The sequence below is a fragment of the Hydractinia symbiolongicarpus genome, chromosome 9, assembly GCF_029227915.1.
Source record: "Hydractinia symbiolongicarpus strain clone_291-10 chromosome 9, HSymV2.1, whole genome shotgun sequence".
NCBI classification, from domain to species: Eukaryota; Metazoa; Cnidaria; class Hydrozoa; order Anthoathecata; family Hydractiniidae; genus Hydractinia; species Hydractinia symbiolongicarpus.
Genome location: NC_079883.1, coordinates 11,756,061 through 11,776,616, shown reverse-complemented (window position 1 = coordinate 11,776,616; position 20,556 = coordinate 11,756,061). Strand labels below are relative to the sequence as shown.

Below are 20,556 nucleotides of genomic sequence, written 5' to 3'. Positions count from 1 at the left end.
TGAACTTGTTTCAAAACATTGTAGATGTAAATAGCATAACTTTCCTTTCTCTTTCTCTTGCGTTTCTTTTCACCAGTTCCACCAATCTTTCCTCCTTTTTTGCCGGCTCTTTTTTCACCTTTCTTGGCTACTTTAGGTGCCTGTTTTCCTCCTTTAGCTGCTGCGTCAGACATGGTTAAAAATTTTTGCTACTTAACTTGTAAATAAGCATTAAACTGCAAGTCAAAACTTTTTGTTTATAAGTAAAAAAATCGGATCGAATTCGATCCGAAAACGCCGATACGCAATTTAATTGGTTAAAAAAAAAATCTTTTGTTTAATACTTAATTATGATTGGTTAAAAAAACATGATTTCGATCCTATTTTTATGATGAAAAAACGAGTAAAGTTTATTTCGTTAACACTTACGTTAAATATTCGTACGTTTTTGTATTAACTTACAAATCAAATCGCAGTTATGTCTGGACGTGGAAAAGGTGGAAAAGCTAAGGCTAAAGCCAAGACAAGATCCTCAAGAGCTGGACTTCAATTTCCAGTCGGTAGAGTGCATAGATTCCTTCGTAGAGGGCACTATGCTAACCGAATTGGATCTGGAGCACCAGTTTACTTAGCAGCCGTCTTGGAATATTTATCTGCTGAGATATTGGAGTTGGCTGGTAACGCAGCAAGAGACAACAAAAAAGCTAGGATTATTCCAAGACATTTACAATTGGCTGTTCGTAATGATGAAGAATTAAACAAACTTTTGAGCGGTGTAACCATTGCAGCTGGTGGTGTTTTGCCAAACATTCAAGCTGTCTTACTCCCAAAGAAGAACGACAAAGGACAGAAGAAGTAAACCGCTACACTCAGAAAACAACGGCTATTTTTATAGCCACACATCTTTAAAAAAACATTGTTTTTTTCACAAAACTATAACCTTAAAGTCTAATAGATAATCCATGCATACGCCTTGTCCTAAGTAACTCAAAGAAATTAAATAAAAAAATTTGATCACAACGTCAAAATAAATTGCACGTATTTGCACCTACTAATGTCTACGGCCATACCACGATGAACACACCCGTTCTCGTCTGATCACGGAAGTTAAGCATCGTCGGGCCGGGATAGTACTTGGATGGGGGACCGCCTGGGAACTCCCGGTGTCGTAGGCTTTTCATTTTCATTTGCTGTGATATATTTCTTGTTATAACAATTAAGGAACGTGGCGGTTGTTGAAAGTGTTTCCTATGACATTTTCCTACGACATTTTCAGGTGATAGTACGAGAAAAAAGAGCTTTCAAATGCATACAAACTCGATCTATTGCCGATCATCCAATAACCCTGACGGAATGGCAAATAAAATAAAATTCCGCCGCCTTCCGAGGACTTGTATCGCAATCACGTTTCGTAACAGCCAAGCGAGGTTTTACCTTAGCGTTTAAGTCACCACCGACATTTGGCCGCGCAACTTTTCTAAGCTCATTCATTTTGACTTAAGGAGGGGGCGAGCGCGGACGCAGGCCCCCACTACCAGAAATTGTACGGTCGAGTTACTGACGTTTGCAGTAATCGCAGAGGTCAGCCCAAGCGTAGTGCAATGCAAGAGCCTCACTCTGGAAGAAAACCCTCATTGATCAGTCTTTACTTCCCCGTCAGGTAAGTATGAGTTGGAACTGCACCGTAGCATGAGGGTACCCTTCAAAGTTTGTTAATGCTTGTGGCTTGAGTGTGTTATAAACTGCCGTGTCGCAGGGCATAGGCTGTATTCTCCCCCAGTGTACGCGTTTTGTTCCCGCCGTAGACTATGCAGAGTGCCGTCGGAAAGAGGACTGCTATTATTCTTTTATTGCTTATGTGGGCCGCCATCGGTAATAGTGCAACACCAAGGCAACCCGTGGTCACGGCGTGAATGAATCCACCTCCATGACCCAAGGCCAAAAATCAGATTAATATACTGACCATTCAGAGAATGGCCTACCAGATATTAAACTGATAAGAACAGATACTACACTTGATCTTAGCCATTAGGCCGAGAAGCGATAAAGAACAAGCGTTGCCATGATAGGCATCGTCCACACACCGTAACTGCTTGTGGAGCATGTCACGTTACTGTAAAGCTTACAACTGTCACCGCGTACGGATGGACGGCGACATAGTAAAAATCACGGCTGTTGATTTAGCCGTAGGATGGAGAGCGACTGTAGCGAGTGGATGGTAACTTACATGAATGCTAACAAAGGCGACGATACTAAGTGCGTGATATTACTTTCCAATATGTCTGCGTACATTCCGTTTATCAACGCATTACGCCAGAACGTGCGCGCGCGTTACACAGTAGACCATGCAGCCGAAATGCGACAGTGCGACCCTGCCAGGAGTCGAACCTGGAATCCCCTGATTCGTAGTCAGATGCCTTATCCATTGGGCCACAGGGCCATGCTTATGACTTCGCCCCATCGTCATTTTGGCTTGCGCATTCGTTTTACTTACGACAGAATTCTTCGTGTTTGTAGCCATGAAAGAAAGGGACTTCTGTGAGTGAATTTTTTTACTGTGGTCTAATAAAAAAGTCGAAACGCAGTGCCCAATATATGAATTGCTCCTAATAGCCGGAAACAGGCCGTGTCGATGATGTAGGCCGACATACGCAACGCAAACCAAAGAACGCTTTATGAAAATCCTAACACGAGCGCGGAAGAAGCCCAAATTAACAGACTAGATGTAATGCTGAAGACCTCAAACTCCAGCAGCTTCTCTTGCAGACTATTGCGTCGTACTACAAATAAAAATTAACATGCTTTCGCATAGTCGCGGCACCCAAAACGGACATTATACGATGTACAGAAACACACATTTCTGTTTTCGCGCCAAATCAATTCCCGGGAGTGGTACTTTTACGTCCGCATACTTCGCACCGTCTTAAATTATATCTCATTTACACGGTAATGTTTAGTATACTTCTACTGTGATAACAAGCATCGTTTATCGTTGGATTGTTGTAAGAAAACATTAAAAATGAGTGAAGCAGCTTCTCCAAAGAAAATCGCACCCAAGAAGAAACCTGCTGCAAAGAAGACAGCTGATCACCCTAAATATGTGGACATGATCAAGGCTGCTATCGCTACCCTAAAGGAACGCGGTGGTTCATCTCGCCAAGCTATTACAAAATATATTCATGCAAATTACAAAGTTGCTGAAAACTCAGATCATCATCTGAAAATGGCTCTTAAACGAGGAGTAACATCAGGCGATTTGATTCAAACTAAAGGCACTGGTGCTTCTGGATCATTCAAGCTAGGTCAGGTAAAAAAAGAAAAACCTAAGAAAAAGGCCGCAGCAAAAAAGCCAACGGCAAAGAAGCCTACTGCAAAGAAAAGTACACCAAAAAAGAAGCCAGCAAAGAAGAGCACGCCAAAGAAAGCAGCAAAGAAGCCTGCCACAAAGAAAGCCTCGGCTAAGAAACCAGCAGCTAAGAAACCCACAAAGAAGCCTGTTGCTAAAAAACCTGCAGCAAAGAAGGTCAAAAAGACTCCCAAAAAGGCAGCAAAGAAGACCGCAAAAAAATAATTTGTGTGTATCTGGCTATTACATTAACAAACGGCTATTTTTATAGCCACACATTTACAAAAAAACATTATCTTGGTACAAAGTTAAACTTGTTTAAGTCACTTAAACAGTTAAAAAAGAGTAAATTTAAGATTAGATTCCCTAAGTTTAAGTATTTTCGTTTTTAAATTTCTTATTTTCTTGCTTTTACTTTTCTTGCCCTTCATATTTTTAACATTGTCAAACTTTATGTAGCATAAAATTTTTATGTAGCATAAAATTTAAACAGAAAGCAGGACAAAGTTTGATATAAAAAGCTAGCCGTAATATTTTTTATGGATGTGTGGCTATAAAAATAGCCGTTTTTTGTTTGGTAAGATGCTTAGGCACGTTCCCCACGAATTCTTCTTGCCAACTGGATGTCTTTAGGCATGATTGTAACTCGTTTTGCGTGAATGGCACACAAGTTAGTATCCTCGAACAAGCCAACAAGGTACGCTTCAGAAGCCTCTTGCAGAGCCATAACGGCTGTGCTCTGGAATCGCAGATCTGTTTTGAAGTCCTGAGCAATTTCTCGCACAAGACGCTGGAAAGGCAACTTGCGGATCAAGAGCTCGGTTGACTTCTGGTATCTTCTGATTTCTCTGAGAGCAACTGTACCAGGTCTGTAACGATGTGGTTTTTTCACTCCTCCAGTAGCTGGTGCGCTTTTCCTCGCAGCTTTAGTGGCGAGTTGTTTTCGTGGAGCCTTTCCTCCAGTAGATTTACGTGCAGTTTGCTTTGTACGAGCCATATTTTAAGAAGTCGATGTAGTACGGATACACAAGACGGTCTAAAATGCACTATCGCGCCAAAGTTTTATTTCTCATATTGATTGACAGCTAAGGTTCAAAACAAACCATTTGATTGGTGCTAAGAAAGTAATTTCTGATTGGCTGCATAATGACATTACGCTCATTACTTTAACATTTTTATAAAATCTGTGTTTTTTGGCTACGGGAAAACGGCTGTATCTTCTGATACACAAAAGCTTTTGACTTTTTTTTTTTTTAGTAAGTAGCAGAAGGTTTGGCGAATTCCAACGATGCCAAATTTATTGCCTTACTGAAACATTAAGACCACGAATTTTTAAAAAAACTACAGTTTTACTTAAAAAAATGTACAAAATGTTCGGAACATTTTGTAATGACGCAACTCTATTGGTTAATTAGGGTGTTTCCACGAGCAGTAGGTAATTTTATGGCCTCTTTTTAAAGCTGTCTGAATTCTGTTAACTCAAACGTTGTTTTTGTACTCGTTCTGTACGCAACTATATCAATATGTCTGGACGCGGAAAAGGAGGTAAAGGATTGGGAAAAGGAGGTGCTAAACGTCACCGAAAAATTCTTCGTGATAACATTCAGGGAATCACAAAACCTGCTATTCGGCGTCTTGCTCGACGAGGTGGTGTCAAACGTATCTCTGGCCTTATCTATGAGGAAACCAGAGGTGTACTGAAGGTTTTCTTAGAGAATGTTATTCGTGATGCTGTAACCTACACAGAGCACGCTAAACGCAAGACCGTTACCGCTATGGATGTTGTTTATGCCTTAAAACGTCAAGGAAGAACTCTTTACGGATTCGGAGGTTAAGCGTTGTCATTGCTCAACAAAAACGGCTATTTTTATAGCCACAAATCTTTTAAAACATTACTTTGTGCACGCTTCCAAATTACACAATGTGTAAAGTCTTGTCACAGTTACATTTATTGCTATACGATACTATGTCATATATGACACAAAAAAAATTTAGAAATACTTTGTAGGGTTAATTTGCCTGGGAGTGTTTCCGTGAAAAGCTGGGTTAAGTTAAATGTAAGCAATAACATGGATCAATGTACTTGTCTTTTCTGCAAGTACAGCTAATAATACGTATGAAAAGTGAAGCTAATCCACACACACATGGGGAAGTATTTTAAATGTAGGCTAGTGTTCTTAAGCACATTATTTAGAAGTTTTATTAACTTCGGTTAACTTGTAGTGACGCCAAGTAAATGTTTTTTTAAAGATGTGTGGTCTTAAAAAAGACCGTTTGTGTTTGGTAGACGTTGGTTTACTTGCTGCTTGTGTATTTTGTGACGGCTTTTGTTCCTTCACTGACTGCGTGTTTTGCAAGTTCTCCAGGCAAGAGAAGACGTACTGCGGTTTGAATTTCACGAGAAGAGATGGTCGACTTTTTGTTTTGAAGAGCCAAACGCGAAGCTTCGGAAGCAATGCGCTCAAAGATGTCGTTGACAAATGAGTTTATGATGCTCATAGCTTTGCTTGAAACTCCGACATCTGGGTGAACTTGTTTCAAAACATTGTAGATGTAAATAGCATAACTTTCCTTTCTCTTTCTCTTGCGTTTCTTTTCACCAGTTCCACCAATCTTTCCTCCTTTTTTGCCGGCTCTTTTTTCACCTTTCTTGGCTACTTTAGGTGCCTGTTTTCCTCCTTTAGCTGCTGCGTCAGACATGGTTAAAAATTTTTGCTACTTAACTTGTAAATAAGCATTAAACTGCAAGTCAAAACTTTTTGTTTATAAGTAAAAAAATCGGATCGAATTCGATCCGAAAACGCCGATACGCAATTTAATTGGTTAAAAAAAAAATCTTTTGTTTAATACTTAATTATGATTGGTTAAAAAAACATGATTTCGATCCTATTTTTATGATGAAAAAACGAGTAAAGTTTATTTCGTTAACACTTACGTTAAATATTCGTACGTTTTTGTATTAACTTACAAATCAAATCGCAGTTATGTCTGGACGTGGAAAAGGTGGAAAAGCTAAGGCTAAAGCCAAGACAAGATCCTCAAGAGCTGGACTTCAATTTCCAGTCGGTAGAGTGCATAGATTCCTTCGTAGAGGGCACTATGCTAACCGAATTGGATCTGGAGCACCAGTTTACTTAGCAGCCGTCTTGGAATATTTATCTGCTGAGATATTGGAGTTGGCTGGTAACGCAGCAAGAGACAACAAAAAAGCTAGGATTATTCCAAGACATTTACAATTGGCTGTTCGTAATGATGAAGAATTAAACAAACTTTTGAGCGGTGTAACCATTGCAGCTGGTGGTGTTTTGCCAAACATTCAAGCTGTCTTACTCCCAAAGAAGAACGACAAAGGACAGAAGAAGTAAACCGCTACACTCAGAAAACAACGGCTATTTTTATAGCCACACATCTTTAAAAAAACATTGTTTTTTTCACAAAACTATAACCTTAAAGTCTAATAGATAATCCATGCATACGCCTTGTCCTAAGTAACTCAAAGAAATTAAATAAAAAAATTTGATCACAACGTCAAAATAAATTGCACGTATTTGCACCTACTAATGTCTACGGCCATACCACGATGAACACACCCGTTCTCGTCTGATCACGGAAGTTCAGCATCGTCGGGCCGGGATAGTACTTGGATGGGGGACCGCCTGGGAACTCCCGGTGTCGTAGGCTTTTCATTTTCATTTGCTGTGATATATTTCTTGTTATAACAATTAAGGAACGTGGCGGTTGTTGAAAGTGTTTCCTATGACATTTTCCTACGACATTTTCAGGTGATAGTACGAGAAAAAAGAGCTTTCAAATGCATACAAACTCGATCTATTGCCGATCATCCAATAACCCTGACGGAATGGCAAATAAAATAAAATTCCGCCGCCTTCCGAGGACTTATATCGCAATCACGTTTCGTAACAGCCAAGCGAGGTTTTACCTTAGCGTTTAAGTCACCACCGACATTTGGCCGCGCAACTTTTCTAAGCTCATTCATTTTGACTTAAGGAGGGGGCGAGCGCGGACGCAGGCCCCCACTACCAGAAATTGTACGGTCGAGTTACTGACGTTTGCAGTAATCGCAGAGGTCAGCCCAAGCGTAGTGCAATGCAAGAGCCTCACTCTGGAAGAAAACCCTCATTGATCAGTCTTTACTTCCCCGTCAGGTAAGTATGAGTTGGAACTGCACCGTAGCATGAGGGTACCCTTCAAAGTTTGTTAATGCTTGTGGCTTGAGTGTGTTATAAACTGCCGTGTCGCGGGGCATAGGCTGTATTCTCCCCCAGTGTACGCGTTTTGTTCCCGCCGTAGACTATGCAGAGTGCCGTCGGAAAGAGGACTGCTATTATTCTTTTATTGCTTATGTGGGCCGCCATCGGTAATAGTGCAACACCAAGGCAACCCGTGGTCACGGCGTGAATGAATCCACCTCCATGACCCAAGGCCAAAAATCAGATTAATATACTGACCATTCAGAGAATGGCCTACCAGATATTAAACTGATAAGAACAGATACTACACTTGATCTTAGCCATTAGGCCGAGAAGCGATAAAGAACAAGCGTTGCCATGATAGGCATCGTCCACACACCGTAACTGCTTGTGGAGCATGTCACGTTACTGTAAAGCTTACAACTGTCACCGCGTACGGATGGACGGCGACATAGTAAAAATCACGGCTGTTGATTTAGCCGTAGGATGGAGAGCGACTGTAGCGAGTGGATGGTAACTTACATGAATGCTAACAAAGGCGGCGATACTAAGTGCGTGATATTACTTTCCAATATGTCTGCGTACATTCCGTTTATCAACGCATTACGCCAGAACGTGCGCGCGCGTTACACAGTAGACCATGCAGCCGAAATGCGACAGTGCGACCCTGCCAGGAGTCGAACCTGGAATCCCCTGATTCGTAGTCAGATGCCTTATCCATTGGGCCACAGGGCCATGCTTATGACTTCGCCCCATCGTCATTTTGGCTTGCGCATTCGTTTTACTTACGACAGAATTCTTCGTGTTTGTAGCCATGAAAGAAAGGGACTTCTGTGAGTGAATTTTTTTACTGTGGTCTAATAAAAAAGTCGAAACGCAGTGCCCAATATATGAATTGCTCCTAATAGCCGGAAACAGGCCGTGTCGATGATGTAGGCCGACATACGCAACGCAAACCAAAGAACGCTTTATGAAAATCCTAACACGAGCGCGGAAGAAGCCCAAATTAACAGACTAGATGTAATGCTGAAGACCTCAAACTCCAGCAGCTTCTCTTGCAGACTATTGCGTCGTACTACAAATAAAAATTAACATGCTTTCGCATAGTCGCGGCACCCAAAACGGACATTACACGATGTACAGAAACACACATTTCTGTTTTCGCGCCAAATCAATTCCCGGGAGTGGTACTTTTACGTCCGCATACTTCGCACCGTCTTAAATTATATCTCATTTACACGGTAATGTTTAGTATACTTCTACTGTGATAACAAGCATCGTTTATCGTTGGATTGTTGTAAGAAAACATTAAAAATGAGTGAAGCAGCTTCTCCAAAGAAAATCGCACCCAAGAAGAAACCTGCTGCAAAGAAGACAGCTGATCACCCTAAATATGTGGACATGATCAAGGCTGCTATCGCTACCCTAAAGGAACGCGGTGGTTCATCTCGCCAAGCTATTACAAAATATATTCATGCAAATTACAAAGTTGCTGAAAACTCAGATCATCATCTGAAAATGGCTCTTAAACGAGGAGTAACATCAGGCGATTTGATTCAAACTAAAGGCACTGGTGCTTCTGGATCATTCAAGCTAGGTCAGGTAAAAAAAGAAAAACCTAAGAAAAAGGCCGCAGCAAAAAAGCCAACGGCAAAGAAGCCTACTGCAAAGAAAAGTACACCAAAAAAGAAGCCAGCAAAGAAGAGCACGCCAAAGAAAGCAGCAAAGAAGCCTGCCACAAAGAAAGCCTCGGCTAAGAAACCAGCAGCTAAGAAACCCACAAAGAAGCCTGTTGCTAAAAAACCTGCAGCAAAGAAGGTCAAAAAGACTCCCAAAAAGGCAGCAAAGAAGACCGCAAAAAAATAATTTGTGTGTATCTGGCTATTACATTAACAAACGGCTATTTTTATAGCCACACATTTACAAAAAAACATTATCTTGGTACAAAGTTAAACTTGTTTAAGTCACTTAAACAGTTAAAAAAGAGTAAATTTAAGATTAGATTCCCTAAGTTTAAGTATTTTCGTTTTTAAATTTCTTATTTTCTTGCTTTTACTTTTCTTGCCCTTCATATTTTTAACATTGTCAAACTTTATGTAGCATAAAATTTTTATGTAGCATAAAATTTAAACAGAAAGCAGGACAAAGTTTGATATAAAAAGCTAGCCGTAATATTTTTTATGGATGTGTGGCTATAAAAATAGCCGTTTTTTGTTTGGTAAGATGCTTAGGCACGTTCCCCACGAATTCTTCTTGCCAACTGGATGTCTTTAGGCATGATTGTAACTCGTTTTGCGTGAATGGCACACAAGTTAGTATCCTCGAACAAGCCAACAAGGTACGCTTCAGAAGCCTCTTGCAGAGCCATAACGGCTGTGCTCTGGAATCGCAGATCTGTTTTGAAGTCCTGAGCAATTTCTCGCACAAGACGCTGGAAAGGCAACTTGCGGATCAAGAGCTCGGTTGACTTCTGGTATCTTCTGATTTCTCTGAGAGCAACTGTACCAGGTCTGTAACGATGTGGTTTTTTCACTCCTCCAGTAGCTGGTGCGCTTTTCCTCGCAGCTTTAGTGGCGAGTTGTTTTCGTGGAGCCTTTCCTCCAGTAGATTTACGTGCAGTTTGCTTTGTACGAGCCATATTTTAAGAAGTCGATGTAGTACGGATACACAAGACGGTCTAAAATGCACTATCGCGCCAAAGTTTTATTTCTCATATTGATTGACAGCTAAGGTTCAAAACAAACCATTTGATTGGTGCTAAGAAAGTAATTTCTGATTGGCTGCATAATGACATTACGCTCATTACTTTAACATTTTTATAAAATCTGTGTTTTTTGGCTACGGGAAAACGGCTGTATCTTCTGATACACAAAAGCTTTTGACTTTTTTTTTTTTTAGTAAGTAGCAGAAGGTTTGGCGAATTCCAACGATGCCAAATTTATTGCCTTACTGAAACATTAAGACCACGAATTTTTAAAAAAACTACAGTTTTACTTAAAAAAATGTACAAAATGTTCGGAACATTTTGTAATGACGCAACTCTATTGGTTAATTAGGGTGTTTCCACGAGCAGTAGGTAATTTTATGGCCTCTTTTTAAAGCTGTCTGAATTCTGTTAACTCAAACGTTGTTTTTGTACTCGTTCTGTACGCAACTATATCAATATGTCTGGACGCGGAAAAGGAGGTAAAGGATTGGGAAAAGGAGGTGCTAAACGTCACCGAAAAATTCTTCGTGATAACATTCAGGGAATCACAAAACCTGCTATTCGGCGTCTTGCTCGACGAGGTGGTGTCAAACGTATCTCTGGCCTTATCTATGAGGAAACCAGAGGTGTACTGAAGGTTTTCTTAGAGAATGTTATTCGTGATGCTGTAACCTACACAGAGCACGCTAAACGCAAGACCGTTACCGCTATGGATGTTGTTTATGCCTTAAAACGTCAAGGAAGAACTCTTTACGGATTCGGAGGTTAAGCGTTGTCATTGCTCAACAAAAACGGCTATTTTTATAGCCACAAATCTTTTAAAACATTACTTTGTGCACGCTTCCAAATTACACAATGTGTAAAGTCTTGTCACAGTTACATTTATTGCTATACGATACTATGTCATATATGACACAAAAAAAATTTAGAAATACTTTGTAGGGTTAATTTGCCTGGGAGTGTTTCCGTGAAAAGCTGGGTTAAGTTAAATGTAAGCAATAACATGGATCAATGTACTTGTCTTTTCTGCAAGTACAGCTAATAATACGTATGAAAAGTGAAGCTAATCCACACACACATGGGGAAGTATTTTAAATGTAGGCTAGTGTTCTTAAGCACATTATTTAGAAGTTTTATTAACTTCGGTTAACTTGTAGTGACGCCAAGTAAATGTTTTTTTAAAGATGTGTGGTCTTAAAAAAGACCGTTTGTGTTTGGTAGACGTTGGTTTACTTGCTGCTTGTGTATTTTGTGACGGCTTTTGTTCCTTCACTGACTGCGTGTTTTGCAAGTTCTCCAGGCAAGAGAAGACGTACTGCAGTTTGAATTTCACGAGAAGAGATGGTCGACTTTTTGTTTTGAAGAGCCAAACGCGAAGCTTCGGAAGCAATGCGCTCAAAGATGTCGTTGACAAATGAGTTCATGATGCTCATAGCTTTGCTTGAAACTCCGACATCTGGGTGAACTTGTTTCAAAACATTGTAGATGTAAATAGCATAACTTTCCTTTCTCTTTCTCTTGCGTTTCTTTTCACCAGTTCCACCAATCTTTCCTCCTTTTTTGCCGGCTCTTTTTTCACCTTTCTTGGCTACTTTAGGTGCCTGTTTTCCTCCTTTAGCTGCTGCGTCAGACATGGTTAAAAATTTTTGCTACTTAACTTGTAAATAAGCATTAAACTGCAAGTCAAAACTTTTTGTTTATAAGTAAAAAAATCGGATCGAATTCGATCCGAAAACGCCGATACGCAATTTAATTGGTTAAAAAAAAAATCTTTTGTTTAATACTTAATTATGATTGGTTAAAAAAACATGATTTCGATCCTATTTTTATGATGAAAAAACGAGTAAAGTTTATTTCGTTAACACTTACGTTAAATATTCGTACGTTTTTGTATTAACTTACAAATCAAATCGCAGTTATGTCTGGACGTGGAAAAGGTGGAAAAGCTAAGGCTAAAGCCAAGACAAGATCCTCAAGAGCTGGACTTCAATTTCCAGTCGGTAGAGTGCATAGATTCCTTCGTAGAGGGCACTATGCTAACCGAATTGGATCTGGAGCACCAGTTTACTTAGCAGCCGTCTTGGAATATTTATCTGCTGAGATATTGGAGTTGGCTGGTAACGCAGCAAGAGACAACAAAAAAGCTAGGATTATTCCAAGACATTTACAATTGGCTGTTCGTAATGATGAAGAATTAAACAAACTTTTGAGCGGTGTAACCATTGCAGCTGGTGGTGTTTTGCCAAACATTCAAGCTGTCTTACTCCCAAAGAAGAACGACAAAGGACAGAAGAAGTAAACCGCTACACTCAGAAAACAACGGCTATTTTTATAGCCACACATCTTTAAAAAAACATTGTTTTTTTCACAAAACTATAACCTTAAAGTCTAATAGATAATCCATGCATACGCCTTGTCCTAAGTAACTCAAAGAAATTAAATAAAAAAATTTGATCACAACGTCAAAATAAATTGCACGTATTTGCACCTACTAATGTCTACGGCCATACCACGATGAACACACCCGTTCTCGTCTGATCACGGAAGTTAAGCATCGTCGGGCCGGGATAGTACTTGGATGGGGGACCGCCTGGGAACTCCCGGTGTCGTAGGCTTTTCATTTTCATTTGCTGTGATATATTTCTTGTTATAACAATTAAGGAACGTGGCGGTTGTTGAAAGTGTTTCCTATGACATTTTCCTACGACATTTTCAGGTGATAGTACGAGAAAAAAGAGCTTTCAAATGCATACAAACTCGATCTATTGCCGATCATCCAATAACCCTGACGGAATGGCAAATAAAATAAAATTCCGCCGCCTTCCGAGGACTTATATCGCAATCACGTTTCGTAACAGCCAAGCGAGGTTTTACCTTAGCGTTTAAGTCACCACCGACATTTGGCCGCGCAACTTTTCTAAGCTCATTCATTTTGACTTAAGGAGGGGGCGAGCGCGGACGCAGGCCCCCACTACCAGAAATTGTACGGTCGAGTTACTGACGTTTGCAGTAATCGCAGAGGTCAGCCCAAGCGTAGTGCAATGCAAGAGCCTCACTCTGGAAGAAAACCCTCATTGATCAGTCTTTACTTCCCCGTCAGGTAAGTATGAGTTGGAACTGCACCGTAGCATGAGGGTACCCTTCAAAGTTTGTTAATGCTTGTGGCTTGAGTGTGTTATAAACTGCCGTGTCGCGGGGCATAGGCTGTATTCTCCCCCAGTGTACGCGTTTTGTTCCCGCCGTAGACTATGCAGAGTGCCGTCGGAAAGAGGACTGCTATTATTCTTTTATTGCTTATGTGGGCCGCCATCGGTAATAGTGCAACACCAAGGCAACCCGTGGTCACGGCGTGAATGAATCCACCTCCATGACCCAAGGCCAAAAATCAGATTAATATACTGACCATTCAGAGAATGGCCTACCAGATATTAAACTGATAAGAACAGATACTACACTTGATCTTAGCCATTAGGCCGAGAAGCGATAAAGAACAAGCGTTGCCATGATAGGCATCGTCCACACACCGTAACTGCTTGTGGAGCATGTCACGTTACTGTAAAGCTTACAACTGTCACCGCGTACGGATGGACGGCGACATAGTAAAAATCACGGCTGTTGATTTAGCCGTAGGATGGAGAGCGACTGTAGCGAGTGGATGGTAACTTACATGAATGCTAACAAAGGCGACGATACTAAGTGCGTGATATTACTTTCCAATATGTCTGCGTACATTCCGTTTATCAACGCATTACGCCAGAACGTGCGCGCGCGTTACACAGTAGACCATGCAGCCGAAATGCGACAGTGCGACCCTGCCAGGAGTCGAACCTGGAATCCCCTGATTCGTAGTCAGATGCCTTATCCATTGGGCCACAGGGCCATGCTTATGACTTCGCCCCATCGTCATTTTGGCTTGCGCATTCGTTTTACTTACGACAGAATTCTTCGTGTTTGTAGCCATGAAAGAAAGGGACTTCTGTGAGTGAATTTTTTTACTGTGGTCTAATAAAAAAGTCGAAACGCAGTGCCCAATATATGAATTGCTCCTAATAGCCGGAAACAGGCCGTGTCGATGATGTAGGCCGACATACGCAACGCAAACCAAAGAACGCTTTATGAAAATCCTAACACGAGCGCGGAAGAAGCCCAAATTAACAGACTAGATGTAATGCTGAAGACATCAAACTCCAGCAGCTTCTCTTGCAGACTATTGCGTCGTACTACAAATAAAAATTAACATGCTTTCGCATAGTCGCGGCACCCAAAACGGACATTATACGATGTACAGAAACACACATTTCTGTTTTCGCGCCAAATCAATTCCCGGGAGTGGTACTTTTACGTCCGCATACTTCGCACCGTCTTAAATTATATCTCATTTACACGGTAATGTTTAGTATACTTCTACTGTGATAACAAGCATCGTTTATCGTTGGATTGTTGTAAGAAAACATTAAAAATGAGTGAAGCAGCTTCTCCAAAGAAAATCGCACCCAAGAAGAAACCTGCTGCAAAGAAGACAGCTGATCACCCTAAATATGTGGACATGATCAAGGCTGCTATCGCTACCCTAAAGGAACGCGGTGGTTCATCTCGCCAAGCTATTACAAAATATATTCATGCAAATTACAAAGTTGCTGAAAACTCAGATCATCATCTGAAAATGGCTCTTAAACGAGGAGTAACATCAGGCGATTTGATTCAAACTAAAGGCACTGGTGCTTCTGGATCATTCAAGCTAGGTCAGGTAAAAAAAGAAAAACCTAAGAAAAAGGCCGCAGCAAAAAAGCCAACGGCAAAGAAGCCTACTGCAAAGAAAAGTACACCAAAAAAGAAGCCAGCAAAGAAGAGCACGCCAAAGAAAGCAGCAAAGAAGCCTGCCACAAAGAAAGCCTCGGCTAAGAAACCAGCAGCTAAGAAACCCACAAAGAAGCCTGTTGCTAAAAAACCTGCAGCAAAGAAGGTCAAAAAGACTCCCAAAAAGGCAGCAAAGAAGACCGCAAAAAAATAATTTGTGTGTATCTGGCTATTACATTAACAAACGGCTATTTTTATAGCCACACATTTACAAAAAAACATTATCTTGGTACAAAGTTAAACTTGTTTAAGTCACTTAAACAGTTAAAAAAGAGTAAATTTAAGATTAGATTCCCTAAGTTTAAGTATTTTCGTTTTTAAATTTCTTATTTTCTTGCTTTTACTTTTCTTGCCCTTCATATTTTTAACATTGTCAAACTTTATGTAGCATAAAATTTTTATGTAGCATAAAATTTAAACAGAAAGCAGGACAAAGTTTGATATAAAAAGCTAGCCGTAATATTTTTTATGGATGTGTGGCTATAAAAATAGCCGTTTTTTGTTTGGTAAGATGCTTAGGCACGTTCCCCACGAATTCTTCTTGCCAACTGGATGTCTTTAGGCATGATTGTAACTCGTTTTGCGTGAATGGCACACAAGTTAGTATCCTCGAACAAGCCAACAAGGTACGCTTCAGAAGCCTCTTGCAGAGCCATAACGGCTGTGCTCTGGAATCGCAGATCTGTTTTGAAGTCCTGAGCAATTTCTCGCACAAGACGCTGGAAAGGCAACTTGCGGATCAAGAGCTCGGTTGACTTCTGGTATCTTCTGATTTCTCTGAGAGCAACTGTACCAGGTCTGTAACGATGTGGTTTTTTCACTCCTCCAGTAGCTGGTGCGCTTTTCCTCGCAGCTTTAGTGGCGAGTTGTTTTCGTGGAGCCTTTCCTCCAGTAGATTTACGTGCAGTTTGCTTTGTACGAGCCATATTTTAAGAAGTCGATGTAGTACGGATACACAAGACGGTCTAAAATGCACTATCGCGCCAAAGTTTTATTTCTCATATTGATTGACAGCTAAGGTTCAAAACAAACCATTTGATTGGTGCTAAGAAAGTAATTTCTGATTGGCTGCATAATGACATTACGCTCATTACTTTAACATTTTTATAAAATCTGTGTTTTTTGGCTACGGGAAAACGGCTGTATCTTCTGATACACAAAAGCTTTTGACTTTTTTTTTTTTTAGTAAGTAGCAGAAGGTTTGGCGAATTCCAACGATGCCAAATTTATTGCCTTACTGAAACATTAAGACCACGAATTTTTAAAAAAACTACAGTTTTACTTAAAAAAATGTACAAAATGTTCGGAACATTTTGTAATGACGCAACTCTATTGGTTAATTAGGGTGTTTCCACGAGCAGTAGGTAATTTTATGGCCTCTTTTTAAAGCTGTCTGAATTCTGTTAACTCAAACGTTGTTTTTGTACTCGTTCTGTACGCAACTATATCAATATGTCTGGACGCGGAAAAGGAGGTAAAGGATTGGGAAAAGGAGGTGCTAAACGTCACCGAAAAATTCTTCGTGATAACATTCAGGGAATCACAAAACCTGCTATTCGGCGTCTTGCTCGACGAGGTGGTGTCAAACGTATCTCTGGCCTTATCTATGAGGAAACCAGAGGTGTACTGAAGGTTTTCTTAGAGAATGTTATTCGTGATGCTGTAACCTACACAGAGCACGCTAAACGCAAGACCGTTATCGCTATGGATGTTGTTTATGCCTTAAAACGTCAAGGAAGAACTCTTTACGGATTCGGAGGTTAAGCGTTGTCATTGCTCAACAAAAACGGCTATTTTTATAGCCACAAATCTTTTAAAACATTACTTTGTGCACGCTTCCAAATTACACAATGTGTAAAGTCTTGTCACAGTTACATTTATTGCTATACGATACTATGTCATATATGACACAAAAAAAATTTAGAAATACTTTGTAGGGTTAATTTGCCTGGGAGTGTTTCCGTGAAAAGCTGGGTTAAGTTAAATGTAAGCAATAACATGGATCAATGTACTTGTCTTTTCTGCAAGTACAGCTAATAATACGTATGAAAAGTGAAGCTAATCCACACACACATGGGGAAGTATTTTAAATGTAGGCTAGTGTTCTTAAGCACATTATTTAGAAGTTTTATTAACTTCGGTTAACTTGTAGTGACGCCAAGTAAATGTTTTTTTAAAGATGTGTGGTCTTAAAAAAGACCGTTTGTGTTTGGTAGACGTTGGTTTACTTGCTGCTTGTGTATTTTGTGACGGCTTTTGTACCTTCACTGACTGCGTGTTTTGCAAGTTCTCCAGGCAAGAGAAGACGTACTGCGGTTTGAATTTCACGAGAAGAGATGGTCGACTTTTTGTTTTGAAGAGCCAAACGCGAAGCTTCGGAAGCAATGCGCTCAAAGATGTCGTTGACAAATGAGTTCATGATGCTCATAGCTTTGCTTGAAACTCCGACATCTGGGTGAACTTGTTTCAAAACATTGTAGATGTAAATAGCATAACTTTCCTTTCTCTTTCTCTTGCGTTTCTTTTCACCAGTTCCACCAATCTTTCCTCCTTTTTTGCCGGCTCTTTTTTCACCTTTCTTGGCTACTTTAGGTGCCTGTTTTCCTCCTTTAGCTGCTGCGTCAGACATGGTTAAAAATTTTTGCTACTTAACTTGTAAATAAGCATTAAACTGCAAGTCAAAACTTTTTGTTTATAAGTAAAAAAATCGGATCGAATTCGATCCGAAAACGCCGATACGCAATTTAATTGGTTAAAAAAAAAATCTTTTGTTTAATACTTAATTATGATTGGTTAAAAAAACATGATTTCGATCCTATTTTTATGATGAAAAAACGAGTAAAGTTTATTTCGTTAACACTTACGTTAAATATTCGTACGTTTTTGTATTAACTTACAAATCAAATCGCAGTTATGTCTGGACGTGGAAAAGGTGGAAAAGCTAAGGCTAAAGCCAAGACAAGATCCTCAAGAGCTGGACTTCAATTTCCAGTCGGTAGAGTGCATAGATTCCTTCGTAGAGGGCACTATGCTAACCGAATTGGATCTGGAGCACCAGTTTACTTAGCAGCCGTCTTGGAATATTTATCTGCTGAGATATTGGAGTTGGCTGGTAACGCAGCAAGAGACAACAAAAAAGCTAGGATTATTCCAAGACATTTACAATTGGCTGTTCGTAATGATGAAGAATTAAACAAACTTTTGAGCGGTGTAACCATTGCAGCTGGTGGTGTTTTGCCAAACATTCAAGCTGTCTTACTCCCAAAGAAGAACGACAAAGGACAGAAGAAGTAAACCGCTACACTCAGAAAACAACGGCTATTTTTATAGCCACACATCTTTAAAAAAACATTGTTTTTTTCACAAAACTATAACCTTAAAGTCTAATAGATAATCCATGCATACGCCTTGTCCTAAGTAACTCAAAGAAATTAAATAAAAAAATTTGATCACAACGTCAAAATAAATTGCACGTATTTGCACCTACTAATGTCTACGGCCATACCACGATGAACACACCCGTTCTCGTCTGATCACGGAAGTTAAGCATCGTCGGGCCGGGATAGTACTTGGATGGGGGACCGCCTGGGAACTCCCGGTGTCGTAGGCTTTTCATTTTCATTTGCTGTGATATATTTCTTGTTATAACAATTAAGGAACGTGGCGGTTGTTGAAAGTGTTTCCTATGACATTTTCCTACGACATTTTCAGGTGATAGTACGAGAAAAAAGAGCTTTCAAATGCATACAAACTCGATCTATTGCCGATCATCCAATAACCCTGACGGAATGGCAAATAAAATAAAATTCCGCCGCCTTCCGAGGACTTATATCGCAATCACGTTTCGTAACAGCCAAGCGAGGTTTTACCTTAGCGTTTAAGTCACCACCGACATTTGGCCGCGCAACTTTTCTAAGCTCATTCATTTTGACTTAAGGAGGGGGCGAGCGCGGACGCAGGCCCCCACTACCAGAAATTGTACGGTCGAGTTACTGACGTTTGCAGTAATCGCAGAGGTCAGCCCAAGCGTAGTGCAATGCAAGAGCCTCACTCTGGAAGAAAACCCTCATTGATCAGTCTTTACTTCCCCGTCAGGTAAGTATGAGTTGGAACTGCACCGTAGCATGAGGGTACCCTTCAAAGTTTGTTAATGCTTGTGGCTTGAGTGTGTTATAAACTGCCGTGTCGCGGGGCATAGGCTGTATTCTCCCCCAGTGTACGCGTTTTGTTCCCGCCGTAGACTATGCAGAGTGCCGTCGGAAAGAGGACTGCTATTATTCTTTTATTGCTTATGTGGGCCGCCATCGGTAATAGTGCAACACCAAGGCAACCCGTGGTCACGGCGTGAATGAATCCACCTCCATGACCCAAGGCCAAAAATCAGATTAATATACTGACCATTCAGAGAATGGCCTACCAGATATTAAACTGATAAGAACAGATACTACACTTGATCTTAGCCATTAGGCCGAGAAGCGATAAAGAACAAGCGTTGCCATGATAGGCATCGTCCACACACCGTAACTGCTTGTGGAGCATGTCACGTTACTGTAAAGCTTACAACTGTCACCGCGTACGGATGGACGGCGACATAGTAAAAATCACGGCTGTTGATTTAGCCGTAGGATGGAGAGCGACTGTAGCGAGTGGATGGTAACTTACATGAATGCTAACAAAGGCGACGATACTAAGTGCGTGATATTACTTTCCAATATGTCTGCGTACATTCCGTTTATCAACGCATTACGCCAGAACGTGCGCGCGCGTTACACAGTAGACCATGCAGCCGAAATGCGACAGTGCGACCCTGCCAGGAGTCGAACCTGGAATCCCCTGATTCGTAGTCAGATGCCTTATCCATTGGGCCACAGGGCCATGCTTATGACTTCGCCCCATCGTCATTTTGGCTTGCGCATTCGTTTTACTTACGACAGAATTCTTCGTGTTTGTAGCCATGAAAGAAAGGGACTTCTGTGAGTGAATTTTTTTACTGTGGTCTAATAAAAAAGTCGAAACGCAGTGCCCAATATATGAATTGCTCCTAATAGCCGGAAACAGGCCGTGTCGATGATGTAGGCCGACATACGCAACGCAAACCAAAGAACGCTTTATGAAAATCCTAACACGAGCGCGGAAGAAGCCCAAATTAACAGACTAGATGTAATGCTGAAGACCTCAAACTCCAGCAGCTTCTCTTGCAGACTATTGCGTCGTACTACAAATAAAAATTAACATGCTTTCGCATAGTCGCGGCACCCAAAACGGACATTATACGATGTACAGAAACACACATTTCTGTTTTCGCGCCAAATCAATTCCCGGGAGTGGTACTTTTACGTCCGCATACTTCGCACCGTCTTAAATTATATCTCATTTACACGGTAATGTTTAGTATACTTCTACTGTGATAACAAGCATCGTTTATCGTTGGATTGTTGTAAGAAAACATTAAAAAT

The 20,556-nt window shown here is 40.6% G+C and overlaps 1 protein-coding gene and 16 non-coding genes across 17 annotated transcripts; 4 read left to right on the top strand and 13 right to left on the bottom strand.

The window, feature by feature from the left end:
• The first annotated feature begins 1,035 nt into the window (after positions 1-1,035).
• Positions 1,036-1,154, top strand: LOC130658392 (5S ribosomal RNA). Its single transcript, XR_008985608.1, has one exon. It is a non-coding gene; the product is annotated as a 5S ribosomal RNA (ribosomal RNA).
• A 328-nt stretch (positions 1,155-1,482) lies between these two features.
• LOC130660344 (U1 spliceosomal RNA) lies at positions 1,483-1,647 on the bottom strand. Its single transcript, XR_008987543.1, has one exon. It is a non-coding gene; the product is annotated as a U1 spliceosomal RNA (small nuclear RNA).
• A 185-nt stretch (positions 1,648-1,832) lies between these two features.
• LOC130661391 (U2 spliceosomal RNA) lies at positions 1,833-2,024 on the bottom strand. The gene has a single exon (XR_008988584.1). It is a non-coding gene; the product is annotated as a U2 spliceosomal RNA (small nuclear RNA).
• A 322-nt stretch (positions 2,025-2,346) lies between these two features.
• Trnar-acg (transfer RNA arginine (anticodon ACG)) lies at positions 2,347-2,419 on the bottom strand. The gene has a single exon. It is a non-coding gene; the product is annotated as a tRNA-Arg (tRNA).
• A 4,468-nt stretch (positions 2,420-6,887) lies between these two features.
• LOC130659115 (5S ribosomal RNA) lies at positions 6,888-7,006 on the top strand. Its single transcript, XR_008986327.1, has one exon. It is a non-coding gene; the product is annotated as a 5S ribosomal RNA (ribosomal RNA).
• Positions 7,007-7,334: 328 nt separating this feature from the next.
• On the bottom strand, positions 7,335-7,499 carry LOC130660342 (U1 spliceosomal RNA). The gene has a single exon (XR_008987542.1). It is a non-coding gene; the product is annotated as a U1 spliceosomal RNA (small nuclear RNA).
• Positions 7,500-7,684: 185 nt separating this feature from the next.
• Positions 7,685-7,876, bottom strand: LOC130661390 (U2 spliceosomal RNA). Its single transcript, XR_008988583.1, has one exon. It is a non-coding gene; the product is annotated as a U2 spliceosomal RNA (small nuclear RNA).
• A 322-nt stretch (positions 7,877-8,198) lies between these two features.
• On the bottom strand, positions 8,199-8,271 carry Trnar-acg (transfer RNA arginine (anticodon ACG)). The gene has a single exon. It is a non-coding gene; the product is annotated as a tRNA-Arg (tRNA).
• A 4,468-nt stretch (positions 8,272-12,739) lies between these two features.
• On the top strand, positions 12,740-12,858 carry LOC130658391 (5S ribosomal RNA). The gene has a single exon (XR_008985607.1). It is a non-coding gene; the product is annotated as a 5S ribosomal RNA (ribosomal RNA).
• A 328-nt stretch (positions 12,859-13,186) lies between these two features.
• Positions 13,187-13,351, bottom strand: LOC130660341 (U1 spliceosomal RNA). Its single transcript, XR_008987541.1, has one exon. It is a non-coding gene; the product is annotated as a U1 spliceosomal RNA (small nuclear RNA).
• Positions 13,352-13,536: 185 nt separating this feature from the next.
• Positions 13,537-13,728, bottom strand: LOC130661389 (U2 spliceosomal RNA). The gene has a single exon (XR_008988582.1). It is a non-coding gene; the product is annotated as a U2 spliceosomal RNA (small nuclear RNA).
• A 322-nt stretch (positions 13,729-14,050) lies between these two features.
• On the bottom strand, positions 14,051-14,123 carry Trnar-acg (transfer RNA arginine (anticodon ACG)). The gene has a single exon. It is a non-coding gene; the product is annotated as a tRNA-Arg (tRNA).
• A 3,012-nt stretch (positions 14,124-17,135) lies between these two features.
• Positions 17,136-17,750, bottom strand: LOC130657649 (histone H2B, gonadal-like). Its single transcript, XM_057460654.1, has one exon. It carries the CDS (start codon positions 17,727-17,729, stop codon positions 17,325-17,327), a length of 405 nt encoding a protein of 134 aa, XP_057316637.1. The 5' UTR covers positions 17,730-17,750; the 3' UTR covers positions 17,136-17,324.
• An 841-nt stretch (positions 17,751-18,591) lies between these two features.
• LOC130658390 (5S ribosomal RNA) lies at positions 18,592-18,710 on the top strand. The gene has a single exon (XR_008985605.1). It is a non-coding gene; the product is annotated as a 5S ribosomal RNA (ribosomal RNA).
• A 328-nt stretch (positions 18,711-19,038) lies between these two features.
• Positions 19,039-19,203, bottom strand: LOC130660340 (U1 spliceosomal RNA). The gene has a single exon (XR_008987540.1). It is a non-coding gene; the product is annotated as a U1 spliceosomal RNA (small nuclear RNA).
• Positions 19,204-19,388: 185 nt separating this feature from the next.
• LOC130661388 (U2 spliceosomal RNA) lies at positions 19,389-19,580 on the bottom strand. The gene has a single exon (XR_008988580.1). It is a non-coding gene; the product is annotated as a U2 spliceosomal RNA (small nuclear RNA).
• A 322-nt stretch (positions 19,581-19,902) lies between these two features.
• On the bottom strand, positions 19,903-19,975 carry Trnar-acg (transfer RNA arginine (anticodon ACG)). The gene has a single exon. It is a non-coding gene; the product is annotated as a tRNA-Arg (tRNA).
• Between the last annotated feature and the right edge of the window lie 581 nt (positions 19,976-20,556).

Bases quoted from the DNA above. Each gene is read 5' to 3' on its own strand.
- LOC130657649 (XM_057460654.1), bottom strand. From the start codon at position 17,729: ATGTCTGACGCAGCAGCTAAAGGAGGAAAACAGGCACCTAAAGTAGCC.